This window comes from Ruditapes philippinarum, unplaced genomic scaffold, assembly GCF_026571515.1.
Source record: "Ruditapes philippinarum isolate M1 unplaced genomic scaffold, ASM2657151v2 ctg3107_1_1_1_1, whole genome shotgun sequence".
Classification (NCBI taxonomy): Eukaryota; Metazoa; Mollusca; class Bivalvia; order Venerida; family Veneridae; genus Ruditapes; species Ruditapes philippinarum.
Window position 1 is genome coordinate 16567 of NW_026859100.1, and position 25671 is coordinate 42237.

Sequence of the window (25671 nt, forward strand, 5' to 3'; positions counted from 1 at the left end):
AGATAATCAGCGGAAACCATGTGGTCTACCGACGGACAGACCGACAGACTGACGGACCGACAGACAGACCGACATTAGTAAAACAATATACCCCCTCTTCTTCGAAGGGGGGCATAATAATTTAGTAGCACTTAACAGCTCACATACACACAAAAAATTGTTCCCAATTTTGTTAAAATTCCCATATATGGGATACAATTTCCCCAAGGAAATGCATAGCAGGAGGAAATTTTATATTTGTAAATCATATGGGTGTAGCATTGGAACTTTATTTGATCACAGACATATTGTTTATAGAATAAGAAATAAATTTTTGTCATTAATATACAAATACCAAAGTGACTCATCCAATCCTCGAAACTGCCACCAATAGTCTTTTTACTAAAACACTTTGAAAATGTAACAGGACGCAATCTGGTCAACCAAAAAACAAGAATCTAAATAAATAAAAATTCAGCTTATTTAATAAATGAAGCTCGTTAACTTTGTTTTTTACACATGGTATTGATTTTGGCATTAATTCATTGGTTGGTTGTGGGTTTTTTTGTAGTTTACCCTCTGTATCACGACTGTAAGCCATTTTGAATTCACCAGAGCATGTTAATTCATTTTGTTAAATAAACCATTCAATAATGAATCTGTGAAACAGAACAGAAAAAAAATTAACAACATAACAACACCTATCTGAAACTTTTAACAAATATCAATATATTCATTAACATGAAACACTTTCATAAATTAAATAGAACCAATCATCCACTATTAATGTTACATACATGTACAGGTATAAACATTTTCACTTTAATCGTCCATTTGTTCAATCCATAGTTCACATAAAAAGTTTTCAGCTTTTCAACTTGATCATCATCTATATTGAGTATCCAATGTTCATACATAGAAAGTTGAGAGGTCAACAATTAGTACAGTTTGACTGTCACTTTGTCAGGTAAACTGCTGTAAAGCTGTTTTAACCCTGAAAAAATAAAGAAATAACATTTATTATGAACAAAATATTCCATATAAATGTGTCCTATCCTTTAAAATCTTGTGTATACTTGTCCATTATGTTCACTTTTCATAAATGAAATTTCATAGAAAAAGTTGGAAAAAAAGACTTATAGAGGGTCAAAGCAAAAACCGTTGATTTGAAGGTAAAATTGGGACCATGTCTTATACGAGGACAGACTTATTGGTGAGTTTATAAGGTAATTACTGCATTGATTACATTCAAACTGATGCCTATATATGATATCCTGCTGGCAACTATAGACCATACACATACAACCAGTTCAGATAACACTATAAAAATCTAAAATTATGCAGCCAACAGTATAAAGTCTGGATGTGCAGGCTGGTCTGTCTGTCTGTTGGTGACTCAGACAAATCACAAATAACAGACACTAGCTTAGAGTTAAAGGGACTGACTCCATTGAGGTCTAATAGCCTAAAATCATAAAATTTGAAATTTTTTGCAAAAATAAACGGGTGCACTTAAAATGAAAACTATGCAACGAAAATATGTAAATATACTCTGTACTTAATTGATAATGTGTTTTTTTTTTTTTGTTAAATGTTTTGTTTTGTTGTTTTTTGGGTTTTTTTTGGGGGGGGGGGGGGGGGGGGGGGGGGTCAGTGTGCGGCCATATAAGTGAAGATCATTTGCAATTCTGTCAAAACCTGAATACTCCAAATTTGTTATATAGGAAGATCAAATATGCTGAAGAAAGTTTTTGCATAGAAATGTAAAAAACTGTGACTCCAAATTTGCTCTTGGGAAAACGCACCATTTGGAGCTGATCTTAAAAAATATTTTAGTGATTAAATGTTTATTTTCTTCAAAACTTTTCATATCTTATTTCATGTTCTTCCATTTCGAATGACATGTCATTTTCTTAAAAATAAAAGCAAGTTCTTTACAATCGACATTGTCAGTGTACTTTACTTGAGATATACAGGTAAAGAATTATTCAATATAAATTTCATTATTGAACCGTCTCAAGCAAGTACCAATATTGAAAGTTATCAACTTACAATGTTCAGGGTATTTCAAAGTGTTTCTAGAGTATTGTAAAAACAATGCATACTCACATTCTGTTTTCTTTCTTGTATATGTACTCATGGTTGCCCCTGAGATTCTTACCTCACACTATATACAACCAATGTTATTTAATATGTGTTTACTTTTCGTAAGGAAAGTAACAATTCCTTCATAAGATCAGCTCCAAATGGTGCGTTTTCCCAAGAGCAAATTTGGACTCCAAGTTTTTGACACTTCTATGCAAAACACTTTCTTCAGCATATTTGATCTTCCTATATAACAAATTTGGAGTATTCAGGTTTTGACAATCTATGCAAAATTTGCTTCAACATATTCCTTCTCGTATGACAAATTTGGAGTACTTGCGGGTTTTGACATTTCTATGCAAAACATGCTCCAACATATTCCATCTTATATAACAAATTTGGAGAAACTCAGGTTTGGATATTTATTGCAAAACTAGCTCCAGCATATTCACTTTTATATAGATAACTAGTTTGTAGTACACGGTTTTGTCATTTTATGCAAAACTAGCTCCAGCATATTCCCTCTTATATAACAAATTTGGAGTACACAGTTCTTGACATTTCTATGCAAAACTAGCTTCAGCATATTCCCTCTTATTTAACAATATTGGAGTACACTGTTCTTGACATTACTATGCAAAACTAGCTCCAGCATATTCCCTCTTATATAACAAATTTGAAGTACACAGTTCTTGACATTACTATGCAAAACTAGCTCCAGCATATTCCATCTTATATAACAAATTTGGAGTACACAGTTCTTGACATTTCTATGCAAAACTAGCCCCAGCATATTCCCTCTTATATAACAAATTTGGATACACAGTTCTTGACATTTCTATGCAAAACTAGCTTCAGCATATTCCTTCTTATATAACAAATTTGGAGTACACAGTTCTTGACATTTCTATGCAAAACTAGCTTCAGCATATTCCATTTTATATAACAAATTTGGAGTACACAGTTCTTGACATTTCTATGCAAAACTTGCTCCAGAATATTCCTCTAATATAAAACCATTTTTGTGCAAATAAAATCACTACAATACGCCCAAAACAGCAAAAATGAAAATGTTGCAGGCTTGGTTTGAATGAGCCTGTTCAAGGATGATACTGTAAAATGCAACTTACTGTTTTTCCGCCCAAAGCATGTTAAAGATATACTATACTCATCTCAGAGTAAAATATTTTTATCCCAGAAATTATGGGAAGCTGCATATAAGTAAAGTTGACCCTTTCTTAATTTTTTTTTTTATTGACACTATACATTCTTATTGTGCCTCTAAATTGTGTAGAGTTTAAGACATAAGATATCTTCTTAGTGTGTAGTCAAAACATGTTTATTTTATATTTAAAAGGAGCCTGTGTAGCAATTATCAATATTTAAAAATACAATTATCAATATTTAAAAATACAATGAATTTGAGCATATTATATCTTTAATTCAAATAATTTTTATTTTAACTTATCATACAGTTACCCAACTAAACATAGAATTATATTTTGTGAGCAAGAGCTGATATTTTCTTATATCAAGTAAGATTTAAAACAGTAAGATACTGCAGATCTTTTTAACCAATAGAATAAGAGTCTTATAAATTATAAGCTGTGATATGTGCATTTCGTTAGCCGAAGAAACATGACTTTGGTATGTTCGTGGCTCAAGAAATTAAATTGTTAAATACATGTAATATAATATTAATTTTATGTCTTGTTAACTTCAAGTTAAAGCAATATTGTCTTTGTTGTTGTAGTAGTAGTTGTAGCATAAAACTTGGAAGGTCAATCATCTGGCCAAGGCTTCATACTGTTGTCCATCATTCCATGATGACGAAACAGATTTTCCTAATCTGTTGCAGAGTTAATATTGGACCTACTGTCCGCAAACTCTGGGGTCGTCGCAGTACGCCTCAGTACCTACTGTACTGGTTATATAGCGACTGTTGGGCTTCTTGAAAAGTGGAGTTCCCTACTGGAACTGAACACTTTACCCATTCTTGTAGCAATCCATGTGGAAAATATAGGCCTAAATGGATAATCAAATCAAAAACAGAAGTCAGTTGTTATATTCAGAATATTGTCACATTAAATAAAATTATGAACAAATAAATGCGGTATTTAATCCATTTTACAGAAGTTATTAAGTAATTGTATTAATCCATTTAACAAGAATAATTGAATAAATCTTAATTCTAGTAATAACACATAAACACATAAATTAAGAGAAATTAACTGCGGCCACTCTGATACATGTAGGATACTTTTAGCGTTCTGCTTGGTCATCTGATAAGATCATATGTTCATCTCATTAACCCTAGGTGGTCCAGTGCAGTAGAATTTAAAATTATGCAGCCAACAGTATAAAGTCTGGATATGCAGACTGGTCTGTCTGGTGACTCAGACAAATCACAAATAACGGACACTAGCTTAGAGTTAAAGGGACTGACTCTGGAGGTCTAATAGCCTAAAATCATAAAATTTGAAATTTTTTGCAAAAATAAACGGGTGCACTTAAAATGAAAACTATGCAACGAAAATATGTAAATATACTCTGTACTTAATTGATAATGGGTCAGCGTGCGCATTATAAGTGAAAATCATTGCAATTCTTTTCAATATGGGGGTCAATCTGTGCAATAAAAACTGATGATTTATGGAAAGCAAAGTGAGTAAATGATCTGAAATTTTGCATACAGGTTGTACTAAAATCTTGAAAAAAAAAAATATTTTCGGTCCCTTCAAGTAACCTCTTGTGGAGTCACTTTAATTTATAATTACTGATAACTAAGTTTTCTATCTCAGATCTATCAATGTCATTATATCAGTTAATGTATATGACTAATCATTTAACAGAAACATAACTATACATGTAATATTTTTTTTTTAAAGTAGTCTGTGACCTTGGTAAGTCTTTATCATCATGCAAAATGCTTATTCATTAATATTAAAGAAAACATGTCTCAAGGACAAATGTTGTTTACATTGTATCTGTGCCAAAAATAAATGAGAGTTAAAGTACATATTGAATCAATATAATGATATGTTTTACTATCAACAGTATTCTGTTTTATATTACAGTATAGATCCCAATTAGCACTCCCAACTTTATTACAGTGAATTACAAAAAGTTTTTTATTCTGTACCATGAGCAGGAAATTATACATAGCAAAATCGCAAGAAAAATCAGCATGTCGCAGCCGGTACTCAAACCACGGGTCTCTGGATTGCCGGTCCAGTATGCTAACCACTACATCACAGCGGCCTTTGTGTTTCCTTCCTGCTTATTTGCCTTATATAATTTAGTTTTTTTTACTTTTATTGTGATGTCATCACTATTATTACCATAGGGGCAAAAAATTGGCATTTTGCAGCCAAGACTCGAACCACGGGTCTCTGGATTGCAGGTCCGTTGTAATTTTTTTTGTGTATAATTTTTTGCTCATGACCTTCTTTCATTTACATGTACATTATGTATATATACATATGCTGTATGAAATGGAAATAAATCTCTGATGGATAATAATTTCTGAAATTATTGAAACAAATACTGTGTCACAGGGAGTTAAAAATGTACAGAATGAGTGGTAATTGAACCAAGAACCCTCAGATTACCATGCCTGCACATCGCTGGATACAGACTTTCTTACTTTTCAATAAGTAAGTTTTATGCCTTTATAGAAATACCAGATTAACTTAATATACAAGCATAAATTAAAGAGGGTTGACCAATAAGTAAATAGGCACTAGCAAAAATCTTACTTGTACTTAAAAACATTGATATACTTTATATGCATTTTATTTACTCAAAATAAATTTAATCATTCTTGTTTACACATGATTAAAACTTTGAATGAGGCAAGTATTTTTCTTTCTTTTGTTTAGCAACCATATTCCACCAATACACCTTAGGTTAAATAATTAGTTCTTGTTGTTCATACATAACTGCAGCAAACGTTACTAAAATCTTATGACTTCATTCCCTAAAGGTTACACCATTTCTCATTAGCATTATAAACAAACATCATTATCACTTTTTCACTTATAGAGGATCCCAATCAATAAAATATGTGCTATAATTTTAAACAAAGAGCAAAGATGTTTTTGTGACACAAAATTATTTGTTGGAAAAGACATGCAAGCGGGGAAATTGTAAGTCAGGCATTTTTTTACCAGTGGCATAAGTGAGTAGTAGTGATGGTATGATAACTAGAGGTCCTGTCTGCCAATGCTTCACTACATAAAGGCCAATATTGCAATATCTATTTATGATTTCGTCAAATAAACTACTGACAGTTACAGCATGCAGGAATATTCAAGAAATATAAGAAATATTGGTTCACAGACATCAAATCAAGACTGCACTGACTCAGGGGCGACACATGTAAAAAAAATCATCAATATAATTATATTGATCTTGATGTCAAAAACTTGTGGCAGATGCTCCGGTTACATAACCCCTATCCTAATCTATTGAAAATTTACCGATGTATATATGTTAAATTTTAGCAAATAAATGTATAAATGACATAGGTCATATGACGATTTTCAAGCTTAACTGGTAGAGGAAGACCTAAGGTGTTCCTCTGTGTATTTTTTCTTAATGTACATTTTGAATTTTTTTCATTATGGCAGTTGTCCATAATCTTATTGATCAACCCTCGTACAGTTGGCTAGAATCTTGTCAAATTTCTGCTTCCTTCTAAACAGAAAATAAAAGAAAAACTCTCATTCAAAGAAGACATAAATCTCTATGTGCCACAAAATTAAAAGAGTGTCTCTGCAAATCTTCATCTCAACTGGATATTATTTTCCGTCTGCTCTCTTTAAATATGTACTTGTATAGTACCAAATAATTGGAAATTTAATTAAATCTCCCATTTAATCATTATGAAACACAGATATTTGACTTTTATCTGTAAAATATAGCACAGACAGCAAGAACATTACAGGGTTTCTCATCCCACTTTAACTTACAATATTTGTTTTCCCTAGACATCTTATTTTAATTATTTTGAAAATTTCTAATAATGGAATGCTTCAAGGACTTTTAATGTCATTTGAGTTTGTAGTTAAAATTCTATTATCTAGGAAATAATAAAGGAAATGGTGGGGATGGTAAATTGCACTCCATATCTCAACAGTAAGCAACATTGAATTTACTAGAGCACAGTTAAGCTGCCACATCGTTCCTGAGCAGGCTGTCAATCAGTTTACCAGTACAACATGTTGCATTTTCTTTTTCAAGGAACTGATAACTTCTGTACATGCCAGAGTGGAGGTACAGTGCAAATGACCGTAGAAAGGATTTCATGATAACAAACATAACGAAAGTGACCTGCTCCGTACGAGAATCAAACCCAGATTGCCCGATTCAATAGTAATAATCACAAAATACTAGATTCAATAGAAATAATCACAAAATACTAACTTTTCAAAGAGAACAGAATCATTGGTACTGAGTAGTTTCTGTAGCAAAGTCTGTACACCCATTTCCCGTAGTTTTGCTTGCCGTACATACGCACCTACAAAATAAAAGATAATATATAATTTCTATGACAACCCTCAGAAGGTTAATGTTGATAGAAAAACATGTTATACCTGCAGCAAACAGCACTTTACAGTGCTGGATAGAATGATAAAGCAAGGGTAGAAACCAAGGCATAATTCTGCAAAAGTGCTTCAAGATAAAATCTCATTGTCTGAAATGCATTAATGTTATTATGTGAAAGGAAATAAAATTGTCCAAATTTTCAAATCAGATTCTTTTTCTTTCTTTAATGTATGGGATTAGTGACTTTTTTCCCTATATTTTACAGGCTAGCCCAAAATAGGAGTATTTTCCGCTAAAAATGCTTTATTTTCACCTAAAATGCCCTATGTAGCATCTTCACCAGAACCATGGCTTAACAGCAGCCAACTTATATCAGGTAGTTGATAAATCTAATTGACTGAAAGCTCTCCCTATAGGTAGCCTCTTGTACGCACAATGCATGCTAAATTGAGCTGAGATTGAAAATTTGGTAAAAACCATTTTCATTTTTTTTTGTGCTATAAATTCTCCTTCAGAAAGCCACAGGTTGTTTTGAAAAATTGAAATTGAAAAAAAAATCACTGAAGAATCAGTAGGCAGCTTATATCCTATCTCTATGCTTATTTATACCATAGAATTAATGTGGCATACCTTCTTCTTCGTTCCAAACAAGGTTAGATATACATGTTGTGGCAGCTATTTGAAGACTCACACTCAGATGTAACTGAAATATAAAAATATATAATCATATATTAGGGCAAAGAAGTGCTGAATATAAAAATATATTTATAATAAAAGTAACAAATTGTAAGCAAAGTAGTATTTTGACTTTAAAACTATAAATACTAACTCAATATAACTTTACTATATTAATTGCTAAAAAGCAACAGAAACAATTGGCCAATTACCAACTTTTAGGAAATTGTAACAGGACATCAAAAATTAAAAGTTTTTGAGAAATAAAGATAAAATCATTTCTGAGGTATAATGGGTCTTTAAAGCTGCATAAGATACGAGGTATGTTCAAAAAGTTCGTGGATTTTTGCTGTCATTTTTAAGTTGGTTCATAAAAACACCCTTAGTGGATATGAATCGAAAGAGTGTCTTTATTTCTAAAAGTAAAATTTACTTTTATTGTAAACTTTTGTTTCCTTTACGAGTTATGTGCACTTTAATAACATGGCAAAAATGTACTGTCATGGATTCCCTTTAGAACAAACAAGTTTTCAAAAGAAAGTCAACAGAAATTCACATTTATGATCAAAGTTCAGGTTTGCAAGAAATTTAATTTTCTAGAAGATTGTGCCATAGAATGCAGATATTTTCATTACATCATTACACTTCACTTGAATTTTAAAATTCTTATCTCAAAATCTGGTAGTAATTTAATTTTAGATAGAGAAATCAAACTTGTGAAATCTGCCACCTTGTTATATAACATCTTTCTGAGCTTCAGTCTCTAATTTCAAGATTTTCATTGGTCAATATACTACCTGTACCAGTTTTTTGACCAATCAAATACATTAACCTAAGCTTGAGCTTAGAAAATAGAGGATATTGAATGAGTGAATTTTAATACTAAAATTAAAACGAGTTGAATAAAATCATATTATGCGAGCCTCTGGCGAGCATAATATTGTTTTATTCAACGAGTTCAATAAATTTAGTATTGAATCTACACGAATATACTATTCTATTTATCACATATATAAAATAAGAACAGTAAACTGTTAAAAAGAGTAATTTTTCAATGACGCGCCTATAGTGTAACGCTAACATTAGCGCGCTTTAACGCTATGTTTATATATATATAGCGCAAATGACGTCACGTCAAAGTGTTATTACACTAGTGTAAGATCGTTTTTATTAAATAGCTTTATTACACTCCTGCGCCGCGGTTTATGTGATAAAGTTCTTTATATTCTTGGACCCAAGACTTCAATCAAACAATTATGCTCATAGGCTTTACTGCATCTGCTAAAAAATTTAATGTTGCGTGTGGACAACTTTTACAATTTATTACAATTATTTTTATTGCCCTTTGCTACTTCCTTCTTAGCACTAAAACCTTCTTAGCAAAAAAAAAAAAATGTAAAACTTTTCCAAACAATTAATGCATATTACACCCAACATAAAACATAAAAGATTATTATAAAACAATCTTTTCCAGCACTTATCATTCCGTTTGACAAAGAAACAATAAATCAATGTGATGCCGTTAAGTAATTGTTTAAGTGCTGTATGCTAGATTTCTCTTACAGATAATAAATTGAGATATTGCCACGAAATAAAGAATTTATTACTGCACATCCAGCTCCTTAGGCACACAAGTCAAATCTCTTCACAAAATACTTGCATGAAAATTCTTTCTTACCAATTAATTCCTGCAGGCATATTTTCCTGCATAGTTTCCTCCAAACAACGACACAATGTTAATGGTAATACCATTACAAAACAAAAAAACCCAAAGAAAACCGAGAAACAATGCCAGAAAGCACACTTTTTTGCAGAAGACCTGTCTTTTCTCTCACTCACTTAAAGACATTTGTTTTTTTTAATTTGGCTACAAAAAGAGAAAACTGGTCTAACTCATCAGACAAACAATTTTCCTATCCCATGAAATAAATTAAAGTAAAGTAATTGTCTGTGACAGGGAGAATGTAACAAAGTGTAATATAATTATTGCTGAAATGATTCCTCTTATTTATATATAATTCCGCGAATTCTGCAAAATTCACATTCAGTGTTTTATAACACAAAAGCACAAGAAGAAGTAATTAACGCAAAGCTTCCTTGTTCTTTTTTTTCTTTTGTTCTCGTAATTTCTTTCTTCCTTTATTGTTTATTGTATAAAACAAACTGAACTAAGAACTTGTTCCCAAGGATACAGATGCTCCAAAATTTACAGTTTTATATGTCTAAATACATACAGTCAGACAGCAGGAAGGACACTGAGTCAAGGGCAAGTATCTATATTATGCATGCCCCCCCACCCCTTAGGTTAGAGCATAAAATATTATTATTAGTATTTATTTTTTTATGTTTCTTTTCTATTTTTATTACAATTTACCAGATAAATACTATCAAGAGAAAAAGAAAATATTTTGACCAAATTTGAAGAAACTGTGTCGTTAACAGTGCTAAAAAGGTTTACTCCCACCCCAAGCTTTTGACATTGGAAAAAACCCCAACAGAATTACCAAGACAATAATAATTTGAGCCGCGTCAAGACAAAACCAACATAGTCCATTTGCGACCTGCATGGATCCAGACCAGCCTGCGCATTCACGCAGTCTGCTGTTCGCTTATCAACTCTATTACAAGTAGAGAAACTGATAGCGAACAGCATGGATCCTGATCAGACTGTGCGAATGCGCAGGCTGGTCTGGATCCATGCTGCTCACAAACGCACTATGTTGGTTTTGTCGTGACGCGGCTCATTTATTGAAACCAAAGAAAGTAGCAATGATTAAAACACAGCTGGGGTTCCCACCAATCACAGAAAATAACAGAAAAACAATAATTATTAATTTAATTTTGATGATATTTATAAACTTTTTTGTACTTTGATAAATGCCCAACTTTTGAGATTGGGGACATTTATTATAGAATATACGTTGGTTTTTTCAATTTCACATTACTATACATATTCAAAAAGAAAGCATGTAAAATTAAAAACTTCCAATTTCTGCAAGTTGTGGCCCCTGGGTACTCAATTGCTCACACTTATATATTGGTGTGTTCATTTAGTACAGTCAGAAAACTCCCATATCATGCAATGATTATTCACACACCTGCATCATTCATACTTTATTTCGCATAAAAAAAGATCATACGAACAAAGAACTGAACTGAAGCATTACTGCGAAATATTTCTAGCTCAAAAACAAATAATTCAAGCACATAGTTTGTTTCATTGTTTTCATTTACTGACACTGTTGAGATCATTATAACAACTTTAAGTTATAAGTCTTGCCATAAAAATGGTATTGCGATATATGTAATACTTGACTGGGATATTGGGATATATTGCAATATATTGCCACATTCTATACAGGTTTGATATTAGAAATCAAGCATGATGGCACAGCAAAAGTCTGAATATACTTGTAACACTAATTGACAGTTTGCTTTGTTTGCTCAAAAAATCTGCCTTAGGACTTTCAGTTTTACTGGTGGAGGATGATCTTAGATGTGGTGGCCGTTTGTGCTTAAAATTACAATTTCAAGCTGGCCTCCAGTAGTTCCACTAACCTTTTGTAACTAGCTCAAATGGTTTAGTCATAAACCCACAGCTTTGAGGGTCAAATGCAGTCCTGAACCCACAGCCATGAGGGTCAAATGATTTGAAGACATCAACCTTTACCCCTGGGCCACAGACTCACCACTAAAGACTACAGAAACAAGAAAGACAACTTACCATGTAATTCATGAGTTTTTTAAGAACATCTTCATTACCCATAATGTAATCTTTGGCCTGATCGCCGTCTGCAACATTTGCCAGAATACACAATGTCTGAAATATATATTGTACAAATTCAGTCCATTATTTGATAAGAAAAACCAAATGAGCCGCGTCATGACAAAACCAACATAATGGGTTTGCGACCAGCATGGATCCAGACCAGCCTGCACAGTCTGATCAGGATCCATGCTGTTCACTTACCAACTCTATTACAAGTAGAGAAACTGATAGCGAACAGCATAGATCCTGATCAGACTGCGCGGATGCGCAGGCTGGTCTGGTTCCATGCTGGTCGCAAACACACTATGTTGGTTCTGTCATGACGCGGCTCAAAACAATTTTAAGTACATTAGATGTCAGGAAATACAAGCCTGCAAGGCAAATGTTCCATTAATGGAACATAAAACACAGTGGATTGTAATAAAAACCTTGCTTCACCTTTGTTTTAATATAGCACACTTCCATAAGTGTTTAATCAAATCATGGTAAGGTTTAAATATTTTTAATGCATCATATAATTCAAGTCATTACATCAATGTGACACCAACGAGTTCATAGAAACAAAATTTTGTAAATTTCGTACTTTTAAGAAAAGCTGAATTCCATTCTGATGAAAAAATCATTTACGTTATATTCATATATTAAACCATAATTTTCTGCAATGGACTTGTCTTTCTTCCATTTTTGGAACTGTCCATTATCAATTAAAGGGTTATCAAGTTGAAAATTTAAAGTTAGTAAGTCAACATAAGTGCAGGCCTGGCTGTATACTGGTGGCAAAGGTTTATAATTTTATTATCACTTTTTGTTTCAGTGGATGTGTGCACATTTTCAAAAGTATTTCAAATATTGATAAAAACAATAGAAATGTCTCATATTGGACTTTCTTATATATGCTGCTTTAAAGAAATGTTGATAAAGTTCTAAGTGATTTAGAATGACCGATTTACCTGATGAATAATATTATTTTGTTTTGGAACACTTTATTGTCTGCTATTTAAATATAAGGTATTATCTGATCATGTATCTCATATTTGCCAACAACATCAATATATAATTCTTTGGTCATTTGTGTCTAATACTAAATACTATCAAAGTAATTATTCATTGTATTACAGACGTACCATTATAGACCAATTTACTTTAAAGGAACTCCACTGAGGTTTAAAAGCATAAAGCACAAAATTTAAATTTCATATAAAGTGGTGTAATACTATTTAAAATAGAAAGAAACGCAAAAATAATTAAGAAATATACAGTACAGCGAGAGTACTGAGAAATAGATTGAAAATCATATTTTTGCGTTATTCTTAGCCCGATTTGAGTGAAAAGCGTTGAAATTTTTTCAATTTTGGATCATTTTTCACAAAAGAAATGATTATTCTGGAAAAAACTGAGTGAGGGAATGATCAAAAATTTTCCACATAAGATATTGGCAGAGATGTACATGAAATTGGAAATTTATGTCGAAAAATTATTCCCAGTCCTGTCAAAAAAACCTCAGTGGAGTCCCTTTAAAGGTCAGACATGAAAACATGAAATATGGTTTATTTTCCCCATACCTGTTCTTTGACTTGTGGTGGATGATCTCCCTCTAATATAAAGATGACAGCTTGCATGATCTGATTTCCATACATACTCATAATGTTGTCTATATGCTGAAATAAAAATACACTATGCACTCGTATACACATATGTCAAGAGAAACAGATACATAGTGTACTAGGGGGTGTGGACGGTACCATGCAATTTCCAGTACCGTCCATGAACAGACTCAATCAATTTCAAACCAACCCTTTAACATTTTCCATTTTGTCCATTTGGGCATAATTTTTTTTTTCTTTTTTTTAACTTTAAGGATTCCGTTGTACCCTTTTCTTTTATAAAGGACAGTAAAATTGCCAAATTCGAGCTCAAATCATAATTTTTCAATAAAAGTTTGTTTTTGGGCTGTAAAGATTACCATCAAAGAAAGAAACACACATTTTTAGTAGTGAATGACTCATAAAAACTAAAAGTCACTTTGTATAAAATTTGAATTTTTTTTTAATTTGTCAACTCTGATTACAGTACCCAAAAAATGGATCTAAGGCAGTCAATATGGACTAACTTGAGAGAGGGTCAGGGATCTATTATACAATTATCAAGATACATTTGTAAATGATAAGTTATTTTGTGTTGCCCAAAACCAGAGTACAGACATTTTGCACCTTAGTGCAATAACTGATAAATTGCTATTAAATTTAGAGAGATTTATTACGTTACTGCACTACAGTGTTTCAAAATGAGGCAATGAGACGCTAACCTACTTACAGTTCTAGACAGACAAATTATAAAAATTGAAATTAATTTTGAATAATAATGAAAAAAGATAACAGTATTTTAATTGCATGTGACATGACTGTGTTGTAATAAAGGAGTATCAAGTACAAGTAAAGTCCAACTTTCCCAAGCATAGAGGGGTATTAAGGGATTTTTGTCTTTAGCAACCACCTTAAATTTTCCCCAAACAAGGATATGTGACAGGTCCAAGAAAAATAATGTAACAGTTTAAGAAAGATTACATAACAGGTCCAAGTAAAAATATGTGACAAGTCCAAATAAGGATAGAAGACAGGTCCAAGAAAAGATAAGTAACAGGTCCAAGTAAGGATATGTGACAGGTCCAAGTAAGGATATGTGACAGGTCCAAGTAAGGATATGTGACAGGTCCAAGTAAGGATATGTGATAGGTTCAAGCAAGAGAATGTGACAGGTCCAAGACAGGTCCAAGTAAGGAAATATGACAGGTCCAAGAAAGATTATGTGGCAGGTCGAAGTAAGGATATGTGACTGGTCCAAGCAAAGATATGTGACAGGTCGAAGTAAGGATATGTGACAGGTCCAAGTAAGGATATGTGACAGGTCTAAGTAAAGATATGTGACAGGTCGAAGTAAGGATATGTGACAGGTCCAAGTAAGGATATGTGACAGGTCTAAGTAAAGATATGTGACAGGTCGAAGTAAGGATATGTGACAGGTCCAAGCAAAGATATGTGACAGGTCGAAGTAAGGATATGTGACAGGTCCAAGCAAAGATATGTGACAGGTCGAGAGTAAGGATATGTGACAGGTCCAAGTAAGGATATGTGACAGATCCAAGTAAAGATATGTGACAAGTTCAAGTAAGTGCATGCAACAGATCCAAGCAAGGATATGTGAAAGGTTCAAGCAAGGATAAGTGACAGGTCAAAGCAAGAATATGTGATAGGTTCAAACAAGGATATGTGACATGTGCAAGTAAGGATATATGACAGGTCCAAGCAAGGACATGCAACAGATCCAAGAAAGGATATGTGACAGGTCCAAGTAAGGATATGTGATAGGTACAAGCAAGGGTATGTGACAGGTCCAAGCAAGGATATGTGACAGGGCAAAGTAAGAATTTGTTATAGGTTCAAGCAATGATATGTGACAGGTCCAAGTCAGGATATGTGACAGGTTCAAACAAGAATTTGTGACACTGGTTCAAGCAGGGATAGGGGAAAAATAAACTTTTTGGGAGGGGAATGGGTTGGGAATAATTGGCAAAATTTTGGTACCAAAGAGTGTTAATTAAAGGCCCTGTGAACGATAACCAAGAATCTATGATAAAGTTCCCAAAATAACATCTAAAACTTTTAGTAAAGACATTATTCTGTAATTATCTTTCATAACAGCTTATATAAAACCCTATATAATATATCACTTATCAACAATCCTACAAGTCAAAATAAAACATTTCCCATTGATATGAATTACCTTATTGTTTTAGTTTTTCATGTCTAAAACCTGTTGTGCAATAATTCATTCTCTATACTCTAAGACACAATTTTAACATCAATGTGGGTGCATCAAGAACAAAGTAATTCTGCAGTCTCAGTTAATTGCTTTCTTGCAAAAGATATGCCATGCCACTCATAACTGTCTAGCAACTTGTGTTCATAATTAACGAGGTAGAAATTTGCAAAAGGGCTTTATAGATAATAAACATTCTAGGATTTTTCAATAAATGAAGTAATACATCAAATGCATAAGCAATGTATAATTATGGGAGACAGTAATCTATACATCATCTATTAGATTTTCTCAACTTGCAAATTAAAAATAAATGAAATACTTTTAAAATGTCAAACAAATATTCAGGTAGTTTCCTTATTGATCAAACATATAATGATCAGCTAAGAGAACTTATAATTGCTCAATATTTAAAAATAAATACCAATGCCACCTTATGGTTAGGAAATAGATAATTGAGCCGTGTTACGACAAAACCAACATAGTGCGTTTGCGACCAGCATGGATCCAGACCAGCCTGCGCATCCGCGCAGTCTGATCAGGATCCATGCTGTTCGCTTACCAACTCTATTACAAGTAGTGAAACTTACAGCGAACAGCATGGATCCTGATCAGACTGCGCGGATGAGCATGCTGGTCTGGATCCATGCTGGTAGCAAACAAACTATGTTGGTTTTATTGCGACGCGGCTCATATCACTTTTAAGCCTGTTGTTGTAGAATAATGCACAGTTCCCGTTCAAATGCATAGGAATATAATCATTAAGGCCGATATGCCTAAGTGATAAATTGCAAAGCATTTGAACCATAAATCTGGCATTGTTGTACTGTAATGCAAGAAAAGTTTAATATGTATTTCCATTTCTAACATGCTAATATAAAAGAGAATTGGTAAAAATATGATAATTACATAGAGTATAGAAGTAATTATCAGTTACCTGACATCATATGACGTGTAAATACCTTTTTTATGCAGTGCATTGCAATTATTCACTCGACTCTTACTGTTATAGTATAAGCATATAGGCTTTACCATTATAAGTAAAAAAAACTCTCATTAAATAGTATAAGTATGAAGGCTTTAGGCTACATAATTCAAGAGGTATCTACCTGATATAGTATAATGAAGGTTTTAGGTAGTACATGCAAATCACTATTTTATATTTCATATTACTTATCAATCAACTTAAGTACAGTTTTTTCAATTGCAGCCAATGGTAAAGGATATAAAGTGATAACAAAATTGCATCAACAGACGGACAGACAGTTATAGGCTGACAAAATACTAACAATTAGATAGACAACAGACAAATGGACAGACAGACAGACACACTGGTTCAATAAAAAATTTCCTTTGCAAACTAATACATGTAAAAGTTTAAGCATTTTTTTCTCCACATTTTCTTTTAGTACGAGAGATAAGAGACAGATTTTCACAGCTCATATTTCTGCTATATTTATTGTTTATTTAATAAACTTGAGAATATGAGAGCTTTATGACCGGATATTAGTCTTTTGGTTTTCAAATAATGTCATAACAACAATTCATAGCCTGTTTTTAGACAACCGATTGAAGTTTTTGATTATTACATCATGTTAATAAAGCTGCTGACATTTTCAAACATATTAGCAGTTTCATTAAATTGAAGGTCAAAGTCCTAATTGATTCAAAATTACCACAATTTCAAACAAGAAAGAACACAATGCGATAAAATCAGTTTTTCAACATTCATATTTAACAGAAGCATCAACATCAAGTGCTCTAGCTTTTTTTGTCAGCATTTTGCAATTTGAACATTTTGGGAAGAATTATGCCCCTTTGATTTTTTACATGTTTAATAGGGGCACCGGTGGCAGAGTGCTTAAGGTTGTTGACTTCAAGTCACATGCCCCCTCAAGGCTGTGGGTTGGAATCCTGACAGGGACTTTGGATTCTTTCTTGTGAAGAAGCTATCCAGCTAGGCTTACTAAATGTTATTGTTGCTACTAAGATGCCCTTTCCTCAGGTCCTTCTCCGCCAGTAAAGATGGAAAGCCGCCACATGACCTATACTGTGTTGCATGTTTTATGTTTGTATAGACTTGAAATGCTAATTGTATCTAAAAATATGCATATTACCTTGTATTAATTTTTTAGGAAGCTGGTGCATAACTGTTGCAAGTCAGTCTATAATTTGTTTGAAGTAAGTCAATTATTTGAGGAAAAGTGGTTAATGATTTGTGGGAAGTTGGTCAATGGTCTCATCTCCTTACAGTATTATAAAACATGTCAAATAAAAATGACAGTTTTTTCCTTAGTCCAGTATTTTCTTTTCTTTCTTTTTTTTTTTTTTTACTTAAAAAAAACCATACAATACAGTATTTTACCATAATATACATATTTTATACATTGTCTTTTTTTTTTTTAATTTATTCATAAATTTATCTTTTAACTACATGTATTCTCCTTTTTTTATCTACAAATTTTGCTTATGATTGGATATTTTTAATTTGTCAAGACAAAGGGGAGAAAACTACTACAAATTATGTATCAACAAAAATACATATTTACTTCCCTTAACTGTAAAAGTACATGTACCAACAATAGGCTGTTACAGTGATTTTTCCCCCTTTTCCTTGTACAAGTGGTATCTAATAATGGACACATTCACAATAATGAACAATCCTTCACAATTTTCAGACTGTGTCCAACAGAACAGTTCACAATTATGGTGAAAATAAACATTCTTGACAAAATTAGTCTATAATTATGCCTCTTTTCCTTATTTTTATGTATAATACATGTATAATAATGAATGATTTTTAATAATGCTGCCTGAATTATCATCATGACCGGATTATTTATAGATTTACACTTAGTTTTCAAAGATTCCTTTAAAGCTGTATGTATTCAAATATTTTCATAACATTATAGGATATTTATCAAAGGGTCGGTCAATTTATCAGAATATATTCCTATCGTAATTAAATTGTACATCGCAATCAAGCACAATATAATACACTGTTTATATCCAGTATGCCACTAAGCCCTCTAAGAACAGTAAATATATAATGTTAACATCTAAAAAAAGCAGTTTTGATAAACCAAAGTAGTCTCTTTGATTTGAGATCGAAAAGGAATAGGAAAGATAAGGGTGAATCTGATAATTCTACGATAAAAGTTACTGTATATAAATTCACAATGTCAAGAAAACAATTCATTACAAGATGGTTTTTTTCCACAATTCTCACAATACCGGACCCATTCACAAATGGAGGAAGAAAATCGCTGGGAAATATTAACTTCAGTACGTAACCTGAAATCACAAGAAACAAATCCTTTCAATTTACTCACCATTTTGTGTGACAAAAGATTGCGCAATAAACCAAGCGTCTTCATGACTATGTTTGCATCAGGGTCAGACAGAAGCCTGAACAGTTGCTCGGTTCCAATTGCTTCAACAACTTGAGATTTTACTTTCTGCTCCACTTGAAACGTCATATTCTAAAAAATAAAAAAAATAAAAATATTATGAAAGTCACAGTAACTGTAAACTGAAATTATCTGAAGGACAACTTTGGATGCACAGAAAGCCTTTGATGTTGCATTGTTCCATTTCATTTTATCACATTACTTGTATTTTGACAGCAAGTAAGGTAATAACTGGATGCTAGTTACAGACCTATATACTGATATAAGTTAAAGTGCGGTTGTGAAATGGAAAGGTTGTCGATCAGAACTTATATAGCTTAATTACACGGAATAAGACAAGAAGGTATCATTATAAACTTTATAACTTAAATATAAAAGATCAGTTGGCACAAAGAAATGCAACGGCCACTGTGGTGTAGTAGTCAGCATACTGAACCAGCAATCCGAGAGAACCGTGGTTTGAGTGTGAAGTGCCGATTTTTCATGTGATTTTTCTGTGTATATATATATTCACACACACGCACAGAAAAATCACATGGAAGATCAGCATATACATATATATAAGTTATAACAATGTTTAATCAGATGAAGGACAAATATGAAAGTGTCACACTCCATTCCACATCCGACAGATGATGTAACTTTATTATCAAGGAAAGATACTGAGATGTGTAACATAGGCAAAACCTTTCTTTCTTTTTTGGTTGGGTTTTACGTCTCACCAACACAGTATACGTCATTTGGCGACTTTCCAGCTTTACTGGTGGAGGAAGACCTCAGATGCCCTGCCGTGCATTATTTCAGGCACAAACTGGCACCTCAGTACAAAGTTCCATAAGCTAGCTGGATAGCTTCCTTACATGAAAGAATTCAAAGTCCCTGTCAGGATTCGAACCCGCAGTGGTGAGGGGCAAGAGGTTTGAAGTCACAATGTTGAACTTAACCACTAGCCTACGGACATCCCCAAAGGAAAAAGGAAGTAAACCCATCAAAAAGCTCAGTAATACTACACAACCTAAAATATTATAGAACCCAGTGTACATAACAATTCATAGCTCTGATAAATGATCATTCATCTTATTGTAAAGGTAAAGTGGATGTAGCAGATAAGGTTGATCCCGCTTATTTTGTATAAAGGTGGGAGCGGGGATAGGGGTATAGTGGGGTTGGGGTGTAGGGGGGTATATTGATATTATATATATATAAATATGTACCATGAGTCCCCAGATTCCATTTAGTCTTAACCCTGGATCTGGTCTACTAGTCAGGCCAACCAAGATGTTGATAGCTCCACAGTCCAATATACACTGAAATAATAAAACAAATATTATAGAATAATATTTATCACATGCAAGTGCTGCAAAAGGCTCACATTACTTTTATTAAACTTGTTCAATAAACTTACACTCATTCTAAGAATTCCATTTTCAAGAAAAAAATTCTTTGTAATTATAGATTTCAAAAACTGAACATAGTAGCCCTGAACATGCAGAAATGTGTCTTAAAGGCAGTAAAATGTAAACAAAGTTGTATTTTGACATTCATTCAAAATACTAAATCACTTTAATTATACTTATTGCCAAAGGGCAATGGAAGAAAAAGATATTTTACCTAGAAGACCAATGAGTAATGTTTTGAAAACTGTAACTTTTGCCAAAAATAAAAAGTTTTTGAGAATTATGAATGATGGCGTTTTAGTGGGCTTGATGGGCCTTTAAATAAACTTTATGGAATTTTACCTCTTTACTAGGTGAGAATTCCAACAGTAAGTTACACATTGTTGACGTAGAAACTTGTAAAAGCTCCTCCGGACCCTCTTGTATTATCTGTAAAAAATTCATAGAATTCAGTATTTGGCCAATGCTCAAATGCTTTTATCATATTTAAGGGATTCCACTCAGGTTTTTTACAATGTGATGAGACTGAAAACAGACTTCTGAGATTTGTGTACCTTTTGATTTGGTTCAAAAACTTGCGTGTAAATAGTCAGATCATTCCATTACTCTGTTTTCAAGAAAAGTCATTTTTATAGTGCAAAATGATTCAAAAATGAAAATCGTTGCACAAAAAATCGATATTCATTTTAATACCGTGTATATTTCTTAATTATCATTTGCAGATTTTTCATTTATGAGTTTTTACTTGATAAATATAACAATTTTCAGATTTTATGTATTTAGACTTTTGACCTCAGTGGAGCTCCTTTAATATCACTAAATCAGCGGTTTATATAATATAATCTATGTACCTTCATAAGTGGTTTCCACACAGCGTGGTCCTGAAACGTGGTTCTCAACAACTGTACTGATCGTGATAGACTATGTAAACATCGTATGGCAGCAGCCGCTACTTTCATATCACTGCTGTTCAGACCAGACACCACACAGTCCATTAAATTCTCCGTCTCAATAATCTAAATATTAAAAAAGTTGTTCATATCTGTTAATAACGTTTGGATAGAAAGATACATAAATGTTAATAATGTTTGAATAGAAAAATACATAAATGTTAATAACGTTTGAATAGAATAATACATAAATGTTAATAATGTTTGAATAGAAAAATACATAAATGTTAATAACGTTTGAATAGAATAATACATAAATGTTAATAACGTTTGAATAGAAAAATACAAAAATGTGAATAACGTTTGAATAGAATAATACATAAATGTTAATAACGTTTGAATAGAATAATACATAAATGTTAATAACGTTTGAATAGAAAAGTACATAAATGTTAATAACGTTTGAATAGAAAAATACATAAATGTGAATAACGTTTGAATAGAATAATACATAAATGTTAATAACGTTTGAATAGAATAATACATAAATGTTAAAAACGTTTGAATAGAAAAGTACATAAATGTTAATAATGTTTGAATAGAAAAATACATAAATGTGAATAACGTTTGAATAGAAAAATACATAAATGTTAATAACGTTTGAATAGAATAATACATAAATGTTAATAACGTTTGAATAGAATAATACATAAATGTTAATAACGTTTGAATAGAAAAGTACATAAATGTTAATAATGTTTGAATAGAAAAATACATAAATGTGAATAACGTTTGAATAGAAAAATACATAAATGTTAATAACGTTTGAATAGAAAAATACATAAATGTTAATAACGTTTGAATAGAATAATACATAAATGTTAATAACGTTTGAATAGAATAATACATAAATGTTAATAACGTTTGAATAGAATAATACCTAAATGTTAATAACGTTTGAATAGAAAAGTACATAAATGTTAATAATGTTTGAATAGAAAAAAACATAAATGTTAATAATGTTTGAATAGAATAATACATAAATGTGAATAACGTTTGAATAGAATAATACATAAATGTGAATAACGTTTGAATAGAATAATACATAAATGTGAATAACGTTTGAATAGAATAATACATAAATGTGAATAACGTTTGAATAGAATAATACATAAATGTGAATAACGTTTGAATAGAATAATACATAAATGTGAATAACGTTTGAATAGAATAATACATAAATGTGAATAACGTTTGAATAGAATAATACATAAATGTGAATAACGTTTGAATAGAATAGTACATAAATGTTAATAACGTTTGAATAGAAAAGTACATAAATGTTAATAACGTTTGAATAGAAAAGTACATAAATGTTAATAACGTTTGAATAGAATAATACATAAATGTGAATAACGTTTGAATAGAATACTACATAAATGTTAATAACGTTTGAATAGAAAAGTACATAAATGTGAATAACGTTTGAATAGAAAAGTACATAAATGTTAATAACGTTTGAATAGAATAATACATAAATGTGAATAACGTTTGAATAGAATAATACATAAATGTGAATAACGTTTGAATAGAATAATACATAAATGTTAATAACGTTTGAATAGAATAATACATAAATGTGAATAACGTTTGAATAGAAAAGTACATAAATGTGAATAACGTTTGAATAGAAAAGTACATAAATGTTAATAATGTTTGAATAGAATAATACATAAATGTGAATAACGTTTGAATAGAAAAATACATAAATGTGAATTACGTTTGAAGAGAAAAGTACATAAATGTTAATAATGTTTGAATAGAAAAGTACATAAATGTGAATAACGTTTGAATAGAAAAGTACATAAATGTTAATAATGTTTGAATAGAAAAGTACATAAATGTTAATAATGTTTGAATAGAAAAATACATAAATGTTAATAATGTTTGAATAGAAAAATACATAAATGTGAATAATGACTGAATAGAAAGATACATGTTAATAATGTTTGAATAGAAAAATACATAAATGTGAATAACGTTTGAAGAGAAAGATACATAAATGTGAATAACATTTGAATAGAACGATGCATAAATGTTAATAACTTTTGAATAGAAAGATACATAAATGTTAATAACATTTGAATAGAACGATGCATAAATGTTAATAACTTTTGAATAGAAAGATACATAAATGTTAATAATGTTTGAATAGAAAATACCTAAAAAACATTTGTTAGGTACATGGATACTCTGGAATTGAAAAATGTGGATCCCTGGGTACAAAGTCTGTGAGTTATAACTTGGTAAATATATATTTGATTATTTCAGACATGAACATGCACATAAGTAGAACCACCAACATTCCATAAGCTAGTTGGATAGATTCCTCACATGAAATAATCTAAAGTCCCTGCCAAGATTCGAACACACAGCGGTAAGGGGCAAGTGGTTTGAAGTCAACAACCTTAACAACTTTGGCCATGATACCCCTCAGATATAAAGATGAAAATGAGAAGTTTATCAGCCAAAAATAATAGAGCATGGTATGAATACATGGCTGTCCTGGCTCCACACTGGTGACAAAGATAAATCACTGTCAATAGATGTTATCCGGAATTCGGCAAATGTGGGTTTTTCCCCAGCTAATCCGTAGGTACAAACTTTTCAAAATAGATTAATCAACCTGTTGTGCTTATTTTTGAAGTTGTAACTGTTAAAGTTTGTTTGTTCCAACGGATTAGCTGGGAAATCCACAAAATTTTTGATTCCTGAGTAAGTCTATTCCAGTATGGTTATGGTGGATATATGATAAATCATACAAACATTACCTGTTTTCTTATATCTTCCTCATTGGCACCTAGAGCTGCAAATGCTTTAAAAGCTGCTTGTTTCATCTCATTTCCCCAGTTTATATCCTGCAAGAAAAATAACACTGCAAGAAAAATAACACATCACTGTGTAAATAACAGAAAAACACCACTATCCTAAATTCTTGCACATTGCTTATTGTTTAAATAAAGGAAAAAACAAGAGGGCCATGATGGCCCTGTAATTGCCCACCTGTACATAGGCCCCTGGGCCAAGGCCAATTTTAAACCAGGGGCTTTTATTTGAACAAACTTGGTAGACATCCATTAGAAAATGTTTCATGATAAATATCTAAGCTCTAGCTATTTGGGGTTTTTATAAGAAGATATTTTAAGTTTTTACTATATACATATAGCAAAAAAACAAAGACCCAATTTTGACCTCAGGGTTTTATTTGAACAATCTTGGTAGACACCCACTTGAAAATGTTTCACGTTTAATTTCAAAACTCTAACTATTTGGGTATTTTACAGAAGAATTTTTAAGTTTTTGCTATATACAAATAAGGAAAATCAATGACCCCCCAGGGCAGGGCCAATTTTGACCCCAGGGCATTTATTTGAACAAACTTGGAAGACACTGACTAGATGATGTTTCATGCCAAATATTTAAGCTCTAGCTCTTTCGGTTTTCTAAAGGAAGATATTTTAAGTTTTTGCTTTTGGTTGCCATTGCAACCAGAGTTCTACTTGGAATTAAATTCTTTGAACAATTTTTAAAGTTGACAAACAAAGGAACATTCCTGTGAAATTTGGATGAAATTGGCTTAGAAGTTTATGAGTAGATGTTGTTTAAAGTAAAAGTTTACAGCCAGACGGGAGCCGAAAAGATGCCGGATGAAAAGCGATCACAAAAATCAAAGAATTGATGCATGAAATCTTTAGAATCATTCAATTTCAAGCAAGGGTATAAAAGGTGTTGTTTAGATAAAGTTGTGCCTATCTTATTAGATTTTTTAAACTCTCATGTCCCCGATTCCATCAATGATCAGAACATCCATTAATGGACGTTTGGAAGTCATTTACTTCAGATTTTGGCTTGTGACTTCCAAATTATAATGCTTTTCCTTCTTTACCTACATAATCTTCCAAGACTTCTAAAGTCAGACATTTTCAGTCACTAACTTCCAACTTCTGGAACTGAATGGAAACCCTGCATCAACCCATTCATTTTGTCCTTGCAGGTAACACTGACCATGTAAGGTCAATTTCAATGGGAGACAAAACTCA

General features: G+C 31.9%; 1 protein-coding gene across 2 annotated transcripts in view; it reads right to left on the reverse strand.

Annotated features, from left to right (window-relative positions):
- Window positions 1-684: 684 nt before the first annotated feature.
- The window catches only part of LOC132755212 (armadillo repeat-containing protein 8-like), a 34160-nt gene continuing 9173 nt past the window's right edge, over window positions 685-25671 (reverse strand). Inside the window, exons 9-18 of one of the 2 annotated variants that reach the window (XM_060746022.1) lie at window positions 24403-24489; window positions 21533-21697; window positions 21024-21110; window positions 20499-20591; window positions 19207-19356; window positions 13621-13716; window positions 12014-12109; window positions 8245-8317; window positions 7492-7585; window positions 685-973 (exon numbers count right to left, since the gene is read on the reverse strand). In XM_060746022.1, coding sequence (XP_060602005.1) covers window positions 943-973; window positions 7492-7585; window positions 8245-8317; window positions 12014-12109; window positions 13621-13716; window positions 19207-19356; window positions 20499-20591; window positions 21024-21110; window positions 21533-21697; window positions 24403-24489 — 972 coding nt within the window. In that variant the 3' untranslated portion in view covers window positions 685-942. The remainder of the gene's footprint in view (window positions 974-7491; window positions 7586-8244; window positions 8318-12013; window positions 12110-13620; window positions 13717-19206; window positions 19357-20498; window positions 20592-21023; window positions 21111-21532; window positions 21698-24402; window positions 24490-25671) is intronic. The other variant, XM_060746021.1, reaches the window with a different exon arrangement.